The sequence below is a fragment of the Vigna radiata genome, chromosome 6 (assembly GCF_000741045.1).
Source record: "Vigna radiata var. radiata cultivar VC1973A chromosome 6, Vradiata_ver6, whole genome shotgun sequence".
NCBI lineage: Eukaryota > Viridiplantae > Streptophyta > Magnoliopsida > Fabales > Fabaceae > Vigna > Vigna radiata.
Genome location: NC_028356.1, coordinates 22,555,343 through 22,568,329, shown reverse-complemented (window position 1 = coordinate 22,568,329; position 12,987 = coordinate 22,555,343). Strand labels below are relative to the sequence as shown.

The 12,987-nt window shown below is 36.4% G+C and overlaps 1 protein-coding gene across 2 annotated transcripts; it reads right to left on the bottom strand.

The window, feature by feature from the left end:
• Nucleotides 1–1,773: 1,773 nt before the first annotated feature.
• On the bottom strand, nucleotides 1,774–12,483 carry LOC106762897 (macro domain-containing protein XCC3184). 2 transcript variants are annotated; one of them, XM_014647015.2, is made up of 7 exons: nucleotides 12,218–12,481; nucleotides 12,084–12,132; nucleotides 11,415–11,517; nucleotides 11,161–11,256; nucleotides 10,956–11,030; nucleotides 10,481–10,550; nucleotides 1,774–2,026 (listed from the first exon to the last, which is right to left on the bottom strand). In XM_014647015.2, exons 1-7 carry the CDS (start codon nucleotides 12,443–12,445, stop codon nucleotides 1,952–1,954), a joined length of 696 nt encoding a protein of 231 aa, XP_014502501.1. In that variant the 5' UTR covers nucleotides 12,446–12,481; the 3' UTR covers nucleotides 1,774–1,951. The 2 variants fall into 2 exon arrangements, with proteins under 2 accessions (XP_014502501.1, XP_022637993.1); XM_022782272.1 differs by lacking the exon at nucleotides 11,161–11,256 and having other exon boundaries at nucleotides 12,218–12,483.
• Nucleotides 12,484–12,987: the final 504 nt, after the last annotated feature.

Genomic DNA, 12,987 nt, shown 5'->3' with positions numbered 1-12,987 from the left:
ATTATTTTTTGGAACTCTTTTAACAAATCTTTTTTAAAGATTAAGGATTAAGCATTTAAACACTTCTCCTTATCAGAATATATAGCTGATTTTGTAGGATATGTAGGTGATTTTGTTTCAATCTTTAATGGAGCTGGAGGAAGAATTTGGTAGAAAAAACTACAGGATGTTGAAAGAAATAGTCCATTAAAGAATTACAAGTCATTCCAACACCAAGATTGTGTTCCTTTCAATAGATTTACTATTTGTAGGAGAGTAAGTACACTAAATTTATAAATAAAAAAAAAAAGAGAGTACTTTGGGGGAGGGAGGTGAGATTCTCTCTCCTAAAGTCGGGTGATTTAAAAAAAATAAAAAAAATACAATTACCAAATAGTCCTAAATTTTTCTAAAATTTACAACTCTTTATGATAACTAATAATAATAATAATAATAATAATAATAATAATGAATATAAAGTATTTAAAATTAATATTAATATAAAAATACATCTAAATAAAATATTAATAAAAGTTATAGTGATAAAAGTAATTAATTAATAATAGTATTAATTTTTGTATAATTCAATATTTAATTAAAATTATTTTTAACCAATCACATTTTATTTTAAATTGATTACACCTATTAATTTTCTATAAAATCTTATCCCTATTTTATTTTAAATTATTTTTAACTAATTACATTTTATTTCTTTATTAATTTTAACCATAAGAATAAATATGTAATCTTACCATTTAATCTATTAAAAATGCGTTTATCAAATCATTCATAAACTTTACTCTTAAACATCTTCACTTTCACCTTCAAATATCTTGAAACAAACAACTTCAATTTATCTTCTCTTCTTCCTCAAATTTATCCACCCATTCTTCTTTAAATAATCTTCTTAAAAGAAACACAGCCTAAATGGGCTTGAGAGAAAAGTTTGAGGAGCTTTCCAATGCAATGTCGCTTGAAGGTGGAAAGGAGAAGCGTAAGGCGATAGGCTTTTAAAACATCAAACAATTCTTCTTTGTCTTCCAACTTTCTAGACTGTTTCTGCAAATTACTAGTTGCACCCCACAATAACGGTAAAAGACTCATCATTCACCAACACACTACACCATCCCACCATTGCTACTGTTTGCTGCCACCACACCGCTGCTATAGAGGAAGAAAAATAAGGACTCATTCTGAAAAGCTTTTCTCGAAACATGTTTTCTTAATGTTCTGAAAATCCTTTCCAAAAATATATTTCATGTAGGAGCATTTGAAAACCTCATTCTGAATAGCATTATGTGCATTCCAAAATGTTTATTCTAAAAAATCTCATTCCGAAAAGCTTATTTCAAAATGTATTTCAATCGTTCCAAAAAAATTATTTCAAAATTCTCATTCCAGAAATATCATTCTAGAATTCTATTTCCAAAATCTAATTCCAAAATACTGTTTCAAAATTCCGAAAACATTCCAAAATAAGTATTTCAGAAGTCACTTTTACGGAGAGTAAAATAGTCATTTTCAAAATTTAAGAGGGTGCACGAAGAAATTGTAGAAGTACAGGGAATAAAAGCCTTTAAAGTTGTGCTTTGTCAATCCAATTTTTTCCTCTTTGATTCTAAATAAGCTCTTCAAGAATTATTTTAAAAAATAATTTCTGAAGACAAAATAGCCAGATCACGATCAAACATTCTTAAACACTAAAATGCATATAAATGGAGCCTGAACCTCCATACAAAGGTAAAAATGCACTCAGCTGTTCCGATTTTAATAAAATCAAACTTTAAGGCGGGCTGCAGATTGAATTAAAATCTTTTCATAGAGTACTCGTATAATAGAAACCATCACCAAGAAAATCTTCAAGATTAAGTTTATATCTTTTCCTTACACAATCATTTGAAACTCGATAACCCATGTGCTCAACCACTAGATAATTGTGTTCAATTGAGTTGCTGATTACGGATGTGGCACACTAATCTTTCAGTAACTCATCTACCTTATTTAACCAGATGTCATAAATATCAGGGGAGAACAGAACAAAGTGCACCTGAAACACACATTTTTCGCAATTACATATTCTGAACGGTAATGACAGAAACATGTTGGGTATATATTGCAAAATTTATCAATCAAACTCCCACCTTTCAGATACAGCATCTTGCCTCATCTCATACTTTATAGTATTTACAAGTGTACGTTCAGAACCACAAAATGTAAACAAGTATTACGTAAAAACATATTATAAACACCAAATTCAGAAATGTCACCTTATTATAAACAATATTTATCGATCAAACTTTTAACCTGGGCTGCCTCTCCTCATCTCATAATTCTATAGAATGTACAAGTGCAAGGATATTCACAAAATTGGGAATTGAATTAACTAATGCTACCTTTTCTGAAAAGTTAGAGTAGCAATTGATTTGAGTTTCAAACAAACTCCTAAATTTGAAAAGTTCTGAAGAAGGAACTGTTAAGACCAATCAGAGCAACAACCTTTAATGGAAAAGGGTCAAAGTTGAGACCTGAACTAAAGAAAGCCATTACTACTGCACCAGTTTCGGCGCTACCAAACTTTACTAAGACATTTAATGTTGAATGTGATGCTTCTAGGAGAGGGGTGAGAGCTATGTTATCTCAAGACAAGCGGCCAATTGCTTATTTCAGCAAATCATTGTTTGAAGCTACTCTTCCAAGTCTATTTACGAGAAGGAGTTAATGGCCTTGGTTTTGGCCATCCAGCATTGGAGACCGTACCTCCTAGGCCAAAAATTTGTGGTTTACACGGACCAAAGGAGCTTAAAATACCTCTTAGAACAAAGAATAACTACTCAAAATCAACCAAATTGGCTGACCAAACTATTGGGCTATGAATTTGAAATTGTTTACAGAACAGGGGCCTCAAATAAGGTGGCAGATGCTTTGTCCAGGAAGTTGGAAGAAAAGAATACAAAGAATACAAGTCGAACTCTTCCAAAGGTGTTGTCTCCCTTCACACAAGAATACTAATGTCCTATAACTAAGATACAATCAACAAAACATGCCTGCCCCAGACATCCCTTCCCCCTGTTTAAAGACTCCTCCTATTTTGAACAGAACAACCCACCAGGACAGTTATCCAACCCCCTGCCACCTAACTGTCCTAACAACCCCTCAANCCNTTATGTTTTATTTTTAACTCTTTTCCTCCTTTCATAAACCCTCCAAATCCTATCATTACTCGGCGGTCTTGGACTTTATACTCACTTGCCTATTGCTTCAACCCCTTGGGAGGATATTAGCATGGACTTTGTCCTAGGTCTTCTAAGGATTGCCAAGAGTCTTGATTCTATTTTGTGGTGGTAGATCGTTTTAGCAAAATGGCTCATTTTATATCCTGTCACAAAGTTCATGATGCAAGCAATATTGCTAAGTTATTCTTTAGAGATGTGGTCAAACTTCATGGTTTACCTCGCACAATCATTTCGAATAAGGATACCAAATTCCTTAATCACTTTTGGAAGACCTTATGGTATAGATTACGGACTAAGCCATCTTTTTCAACTACTTATTCATCACCAAACGGATGGAAAAATTGAAGTAGTAAATAGAACCTTATCTACTTTGTTGAGCACAACTTTGAAGGGGAATCATAAATCTTGGGATAAGTGTCTTCCCCATATTAAATTTGCTTACTATAGGATAGTCCATAAGACTACTAAATTATCTCCTTTTAAGGTTGTTTATGGGTTTAACCCTCTCACACCTTTAAATTTGATACCTCTTCCTTCTTTTGACTTTGTTCACAAAGAAGGGGTATCCAAATCTCAATTTATCAAAGAACTTCATGAGAGGGTCAAGAAGTGATATGAAAAATATTACAATAAGGGGAGGAAAGAAGTGATCCTAAAGGAAGGAGACTTAGTTTAGCTTCATCTTAAAAAAGAAAGATTTCCTAAACAAAGGAAGTCCAAACTTAGCCCCCAGAGAGATGGTCCATTTTGTGTCTCAAGAAGATCACAATAATGCTTATCAGTTAGATCTTCTTGAGGAATATGGAGTACACACTACTTTTAATATAACATACCTTACTCCTTTTGTAGGTGATGATGTTGAGGAGGAACCTCCAGATTTGAGGACAAATCCTTCTCAAGTGGGAGGAGATGATGGAATAGGACCAGCCCATGAACCTCTTACTAGAGGAATGATCAGGAGGATGCATGAAGAACTAGAGGAGGAAGCACCAAAGGACAACAAAGTCTTATACGTCAAGCTAAGTTGGCAGCCAAAGGATCGCTCAGCACAAGTAGAAGGTCGCTTAGCACAAGACACGTGAGGCCTCACACTTTGGCTTGCAGATCAACCCAGCACCCAACGGAGACTGACGTGCACTCAGCACCAGCAAAGGCTTCTAGATGATGCATGTTTTTCTTGTTTTGTATACATGGCTAGATAGCTATAAAACATGTTGTACATGTGTTTTGTGATCCTTGTGATACGACTGATGATCAACCAAGGTTGAATCACGTGCAAGGGTGCTAAATCAACTATAAATTCAGAACCTCAACCCTTGTAATTCTCACTTTTGAAGTCCTCTTCACCCTCCTCTAGCCTCCTTCCTTCTTAGGTTGGCTATCTAGGCTAGTAACACCATACACACACCACTCTTCATCCATTTCACCATAAATTTTCCATTTCCGTTGCACCTTTGTTTGGTGTTTCTGCTTTTGTTTCACTGCATCGTGGAGAATGGCAATTCGAGCACCAAGGAGCATGCCATCAAAGCTTGTTCAAATATTTTTGGTTTAGGAATGGAGGGAACTATTAGAATAATTACATTTATCATTAAGCCTATATAAGGTGTAGTGTGTTAGACAATTTTTTAGTTGTACCTATAGTCGTACCTAGTTTTGCACCTAGGTGTCTAATGTAGTCCCTTAATCTACCATGCACTCTTAAATCAATTTTTCATTATAAAAAGAAGGTTATGAGAGGGGTCTCTTAAGCCCTTCAAAATATATCTTTGTTTTTAAGCTTAAGTTGCTACCAGAACAGGTTGATCCAGCTCTGTTATCTCCATCATCTTCGACATTATTTTTGCTACCATTCACAATCCGCCACCGGCCACCGTCACTAGACACCACAATTTTTGCCAGTGACCACTGGATCTAGAGTGCCTCTTCCAATGATGGCTAACCCAGCAAATGTCAGAGGCTAATTCTCATCCACACATTGCCACGTGCTCAACCTATGTCCATTGTTAGCAGGTGCATGATGTCCACATGCCGCCTTCCACTCGTCGAAACTTTGTCACGCTACTGTCACCGTCTCACTAGACGTTGTTGTCTCCATTTGACCTTCAAAGTTTCGTTCCAAAGTGATATGAAGTCACCCTAGCACTTTCGTTTTTCCTTGCCATCACACCTTCTCGCTGGTTCCTTATTTTTGTCAATAATGGCCTACAGAAATGCTATTTCATTCTCTGGAAGCCCATGCATTACTTACGAGAAGTTAAATGGACAAAATTATCTATCGTGGGTTGCATCTATTGAAATCTAGTTCCTTGGCCAAGGACATAATGACCACCTTGAGCAAGATGGAAGCATATGCCTGCAGAATAAGCTAAACAGTGAAAACAAGCCAATTTCCAGTTGTTTTCCCTATTGTGGCAATCCGTAGAACCAAGACTTTTGATGTCCCTTGGAGCTTTCAAAACATGTCATACTCCTTTTGGAAGAAAGCTCAAAACATCTATGCCAATGATATCCAACATCTCTGTGATTCTGCAAACAAGCTTGCATCTCTCAAAATGACTGACCATGATATGGTAGTTTTCATTACTAGAGCCAATCAGTTATAGAAGAACTAAAAGTGTTCTTAGAAGTCGAATCTTTGGAGAAAATCAAGAAGAAACTTGACAAATATTATATGGTCATGATCCTTCATGCTTTACATCCCGACTTTAATCATGTTAGAGATCAACTGCGAACAAGTCATGAGGTTCCTTCCATGAATTGCTTTGCTTGACCACATGCGTTCTTTGAGTCTCAGGGCCTCAAACTAAGGAACCTCATGAACTAGTGGAACCGTCTATCATGGTTGTCACACGAGGAAGAGGAGGTCGTGGCACTAGAGGAGGAGGACGTGGAGGTTGAGGGCATCCTTATTGCACATATTGTAAAAGGATGGGTCACAACCAAGAAAACTATTACTCCCTACATGGCTTTTCTACCTAGACAGTCAATATCTCTAAGGTTGAAACAACTAACTCCAAATTCACCAAGGATGAATATCAAGAATATCTACGACTAAAGTCTAACAACTTGGCACAAACGTTTGAAACTCCAAGTTCATCAACAGCTCCAACTTCTTAACCCATGGAAGGTCAAAACTCGTAAGTAATTGAATCAGGTGCTTCTAATTACATCTCTAGTAATGCTTCCTTGTTTGCATCCCTCTCCTTTCAAAGAAACCATCATTTCAAAACCTTGGCAAATGGCTCTAAAACTTCATCAAAGGGAGTCGACCAAGTGTCACTTTCCCCTTCCCTAAATCTCAAATCTATTATTTTTGTTCCTAATTGTCCTTTCAATTTGATTTCATTAAGCTAATTAACCAAACTATCAAATTGCTCAACAACCTTTGATAACAAATCCTTTATTATATAAGAGTGTGGTTCAAGGAGACAGATTGGAAAAGGATATGAAGTTGGAGGTTTATACCATCTTGGATCTAGCCCACATGTGTCATGTGTTGAATCTCCAAGTCCTAAACTGTTACATGATCAATTAGGTCACCGGCATTTGTCAAAACTAAAGAAAATGGTCCCTAAGCTCAGTAGTCTCCAAACCTTATAATGTGTCTCCTGTCAATTAGAAAAACATGTTAGATCTACCTTTCCTAAAAGGTCTTAATCACGGTGTAATCCTAATTTTTCTATTATCCATTTTGATATTTGTAGACCTAGTTGTGTCTCTTCTTTTGGTTTTAAATATTTTGTTATGTTCATTGATGAATATTCAAAAATGTACTTGGGTTTAAGATATCCATGTCATACAACATGTCCTTCCATCTGTTTGATCAAATAACCAATTTGCAGATATGTTGACCAAGTGCTTAAGGAGACCTTAGATCATTTGTTCCAACCTTATTATATATAATTTGTATGCTTCAGCTTGAGGGTGAGTGTTAGAATAATTACATCTATGTATCAACATTAAGCTTAAGTAGGGTGTTGTGTGTTTGACAATTTATTAGTTGTACCTATAGTCGTATCTAGTTCTTCACCTAAGTGTCTAGTGTAATCCTTAATCTTCCATGTACTATTGAATTAGTTTTTCATTATAAATAGAAGATTATAAGAAGGGTCTTTTAAGCCCTTCAAAATATATTTCTCTGTTTTTAATCTTAAGTTGGTATCAAAAGCGGATCAATCCCACTCTACCTGTCTTCGTCATCTCAACAATCACCAAACTTGAAGAAAAATAGTAAGTTTGTCAGAGGAGTGAATATCAAACAGAACAAGAGAAGTTATATTATATGGGGAGGTTGGTATTATCTTCTGATTCAATATAGATTCCAAGACATGGACTACATGCAACTCTTTTGGGAAGCCATTCAAGTATTTTACACAGCATCTCGAAGAATGCCTCAACAAATTTTCTCGTTAAGAATGACGGGAAAGGTTGCTAAATTTGTAGAGGAATGTCAAGTTTGTTAGACGAGCAAATATCAAGCCTCTTATCCCACATGCTAGTCAAAGCCTTAATTTATTCCAAATGCAATTGGGAAGAGGTTGGCATGGATTTCATTAGGGGACTTCCCTAATCAAAAGGATTTGAGGTGATTATAGTGGTGGTGGGCAGATTAAGCAAATATGGGCATTTTATTTTTAACCAAACATCCATATTTTGCTAAAGGGGTTGCTAAGATTTTGTGAGAAAAGCAGTATGATTACATGGGATACCTATCTTCGTTGTCAATGATAGAGATCCTACTTTTATGAGTTTGTTTTGAAAAGAGATATTCAGGCTGCAAGGAACATCTTTAAACAAGAGTACAACATATTTTTCCAGAATTAGGTGGCCAAACATAAGTCTTAAACAGAATGGTGGAAACATATATAAGGTGCTTCTGCTCATAATAGCCTAAAAGTTGGGCTGAGTTTTTTCCTTGGGCTAAGATTGGTATAATACCAGTTTTCAAGGGACAGCACACTGCACACCTTTTTAGGTGGTTTATGGGAGACCTCCACATTCTTTGACTAAGTTTGTACCAGGAGAAACTTTGGCAGAAATTATGGCTCAAGATTTCATGGATCAAGATGAAGCTTTAAAGCAATTAAAATTTCATTTGTAGAAAGCACAAAATCAGATGGCCTTTTACGCTAATAGGAAGGGGATTGGGTATATTTGAATATCATGCCTCATAGGGGTACTACCATGGTTACTAGACTCCATCCTAAACTAGCAGCCATACATTACGGACCCTATTTGGTTCTACAACAAATTGTAGTTGCATTCAACTTACAACTACCAGAATAGTGATACAGACCCAAACCTTATTGGGCTCAATGAACCCTTGATCCAAGAAGAAACGGCCAAGCATAGGTGGGGCAGAGTATACAAGAGGAAAAAGATTAAGAAAGGTGACGTGGCATAGTAGGGAGGAATAGGTTGGTTAGAAGAGAGAGAGAAATGGGTGTGGTTGTTTTAAAAAAGAATCAGGAAGAAAGTTTTGGGGGGACAGGTAGTTGTTTTTCAGTAGAGAGAGAGCCATTCTTGGTTTCTCTGAGGAGCTTGGCTCTGGGCAGTAAAATATTCCTATCTTACTGATTTGCTTGTTTTGCAAAGAATAACAAAACCATCCATATTCAGTCTTCATTTAATTTTTCATGTGCTTTAAAAAAATCCTTATCATTTCAAATGAGTACAGCTTATTATCCGCAATCGAATGGACAAACTGAGGTAACAAACAGGTGTTTGGAGACTTATCTAAGGTGTTTTATCACCGATCAACCCAAAACATGGGTGCTTTGGATGCCTTGGGCAGAGTTTTGGTTTAACACCAGTTATCTTGAATCTACCGGAATGACTCCTTTTGAAGCGGTATATGGGAGACCACCTCCCAAGATTGTGCAAGTGGTGCAAGGAAATGATAAGGAATCACCATCGCTCTCAAAGACCAACCCTCGGTTTCCCCTCTGAATCGAATCATCATCGCCCTCTTCAATCCCTCCCAAGAATTGTTCTTGGTTTTCTCCCTCCAAAACCGGAACCAATATCTCGCATATCCCTCCATGCTAATGAAGGCCAAACGCAACTTCTCTTCTTCGTCCACCCTTTGAACTTCGAAAAATTTTTCCGCCCTATTGATCAAGTTCAAAGGATCGCCTCCTTCAAAACTCCACCTGTTTCCTCCAATTGGGCAGTCCTTCTTGACTCCCGTCACCCCTTCTTCCCCTCTCTTTGTCGCGTCTGCCCCCATTCTCTTTAAAAGACGACTGACTTCCATCATTGTGTTGGCCGTCCTGGTGGCGATTACGATCTCCCAGCATTCTCAAAATCGTCTGAATATCCTAGCCCATCGCTGCAAAATCCTGTCTCAACGCCCCCATCTCATGTCGAAGAGCCAACGTATCCGCCTTCATTTCTGCCATAGCGATTTCTACAGCTTCCAACTGGCCTTCTACTGCCATCAATCTTCCCTCCATCACGCATGATTTTCCCCTCTCAATTGGGATTCGGCAGGTCGGACCAATTTGATAGGTTTCTGAACACAAAACCTGATCAAGAACTCCCTCTCACACTCTCTCACCAGTATAACAGAAAGAAATGAGATGAATCTGGTATTATTAACAGAAAGAATAGTCTGTACAGTCAAGATACAGGAGCTTCGCAGGTCTAAGGCCTATCAACAAACAATGTTCTAAAAAAACTCCTTTCTAACTATACAATCAATCTATTTATACAATCAACCTATTTATACAATTCCTCTCCCTTCTACCCTAATCCCATTTCCCATTATATCCAAATACCCTATATCCTAACAACAAACCTATAGAAGAAGCTACTTGAGAAGATCATTCAATGTGTACTATTCAATTTCCACATTTCAACCTTAAGGAAAAGAATATTTTAAAAGGAAAAATGAGCAAAATTGTAATTAGTAGTAACTGGGTAGTTAGCTATGCAGTTTGGGAATAAAGACAATAAATAGGTCCTCAATTCTAATTGAGGTTTTATTAGCTTTTGATTTCTAACATTGGTGAATCCAATTTTTCTCTAGTGAAAAGGAAAGTGCTCCTTTTGGGGTCAATTTTGTTTACCCTGTTGTTTTGATTGTTTTTAGTGTTGTGAAGAAATACTATTCCTTTCAGTCACACTGCTTTGTTACAGAGAAAGTGATATTGTGTTAGGATTTCTATTTTTGGTTCCTAACAAAAACGGTAACAGTTTAGCAAGAGGTTAGGAATTGTATGTTTATTCACATCAAAACCCAGATCAAATAAGTAATGCCTTACCTCCTTAAAGTCATTTGGAAACTCTTTGATGGTAGAAATTGCTACTGTAGCGGCTTCATCATAAGGATATCTGAAACAAAGCAGTGTGTTATTCAATTTTAATGAAAGTCTCGTGTCAAATAAAAAATCAAAGGGAGCGTTAGATTTGAGAGCTGGCGGACAGAAATTATTAGGTTTGAGAACAAACTACATTAATCATCATAACAAATAGCAAGGCTATCTAATATTAGAAAGAAAGCTATTGTGTTATAAATTTTAACAGTATGTCTTGTTTTTGTTCCAATAATCAAACTTTTGAAATGAAAAGCCATAATGGAAATAACTGACCTTAGGATTCCATCATAAAGGCAATTACATTCTAATTTCAAACCTTTTCACACTAGTCTTCTCTTGCCACATGACCAATATTGATGATCAACAAATGAAGAATGGGTAAATTAGAAAGGCATAGGGATGTTTGTTAGCCTAAACATACCCATAGACACCACATGATATGGCTGGGAATGCTATATAGTGAATGTTGTTTTCTTTCGCAACCCTTAAAGTATTCCTGGAAATCAATGACAATACAAATCCATCAAGTGCAATGATAATTAACCAAAACACAAAATGAAACATAAACATTCCGATTCAAAGAGGATGAAGAATTGCTGAACTAGCACATCTTTTAAAAAAACCACCTGTAAGCACTTGCTAGAGAGGCAGCAGGATTACTATCACTACTGTAGATTGGGCCAACAGTGTGAATAACATGAGAAGCAGGCAGCATAAAACCACTGCACATCAACAACTACAAGGTCTATGAGAGACAAGCAGAACTAGTTAAGGTGATTTTAGCTTTTACAAATAAGCTTCAATTTCTTAAAAAATACCACAACTTTTTCAATTCAAAAACTATTTTGACAAGCTCATCATGTGCTAAAGCACAACTCACCGTGTAATCCTTGCTTCCCCTGTTGGGCACCGAACTCGAGGCCTAACTTCAGGAACAGTGCGGCATGCTTCGACAAGTTGTGGGCCTGCGGCCCTATGTATAGCTGGGAGCAGGGGTCACACCCATTAAAACAAAAGAAAGGCTTCAAATATGCTATCTAGTACCTTCTTTCTAACACTCTCAGGTTGAAATTGGTTGAAAATCACAAAATTGTCTGAATCCTCCCTTGTTATTTAATACTCATAATTTTGTAGTTTTCAATAAGATTTATTTAGAATAAACATCAATTTCATCCATAAAGTACTACTCTCATATACTCCTTAAAGTAAAATAACTATAAGTGTAATCTCCCGAGTATTAGAAACTATGCTATACAGTCTCTAAATATTGAAAAATTATTCAAACTAATCCCTCAATACATCAAATTCAGAGACTAAACTGATGAATATATCCAGTACATTAGGGACAGTGATATAATCCTATTATGTTAAATACTATTCACGATAGAAAGTAACGAATGAAGGACCAAATAGATCATCTATTTATAAAATGAGAGTGTGAGAGAGGGTTAGAGTGCAGCACCCTTCAACAAGAGAAACAAATACCCTCATTCTTTTGCTAATAATAAATTCACTGTACATAAAGCATCATCCAGAATAAACAAGTTACCTCCATCAGCACCACCACCACCGAGCATTCTCTCGTTCGCGGGATTTACCTGCAGCGAACGCGATCATGCAATTCATTGATTTGACGAGCCACTATTTAAGGAAAGAAAATATGAGAGACGAAAAGTCACATACTATTGCGTCGGTGGAACCATCGATAGACCATTTGGTGATGTCTCCTTTCTGAATTACTAAAGCGCTCGATGCAGATAACGGGAAGCGAACTACTCCGCCACCGCCATTGGAAACCCTAGCTGCTGCTGCTGCCATTGCATACACACGGAATCTCCTGAGATTATGTTTTGACTTTGAGTTCACCCCAAACTTCAGTATGAATCGGGAACCTGAGAAAATGCTGCACATTCTCAGTATGTTTATTGAGTACGTTCACATGACATAAAGCAAAAAAAAAAACGAATGTTTTTATCAAGGAAAAAATTATTTCACCCTCGTTACTCATTTAACAAACTTTATTGAAATAAGATGATCATAATAAAAATAATTTTTCTATATTCATAAAACAAATAAAGAAAAGTAATGTTAAAATGAGAGGAAAAGGATGACTTGAGTGTATGTGTATGGGAAAGCTACAAATTGGGTTGTATGAGCGACTACAGGAGGTAGGATACAAAAGTGTGACTAAGTCTTGTCATGATGGAGTTCATCGTTTGGTGATGCTCATGGTGTTATTCATGATTAGGATAGTCGTGATGGTGGTGTATCTATGATGATGATCATGGTATTGTAGATGCTTCAGGTTATGTTGTGTTGATAGTGGTGGTACTATAATGGTTATAGTAGGTAGTTAGTTTAGGCGCTAGTGAGTGGATAGACCAAGGGTCTATATGTGAGATGTTAATGATCACATCAAGGTTCAAGGATTGAGGATTAAAAATTAAGGATCA

Coding starts and splice junctions, on each gene's coding strand:
- LOC106762897 (XM_014647015.2), bottom strand. CDS start 12,445: ATGTGCAGCATTTTCTCAGGTTCCCGATTCATACTGAAGTTTGGGGTG. Junction 11,257..11,414: donor GGGGAAGCAAGGATTACACG/GTGAGTTGTGCT, acceptor GTTGATGTGCAG/TGGTTTTATGCTGCCTGCTT. Junction 11,031..11,160: donor TCTCTAGCAAGTGCTTACAG/GTGGTTTTTTTA, acceptor ATTGATTTCCAG/GAATACTTTAAGGGTTGCGA.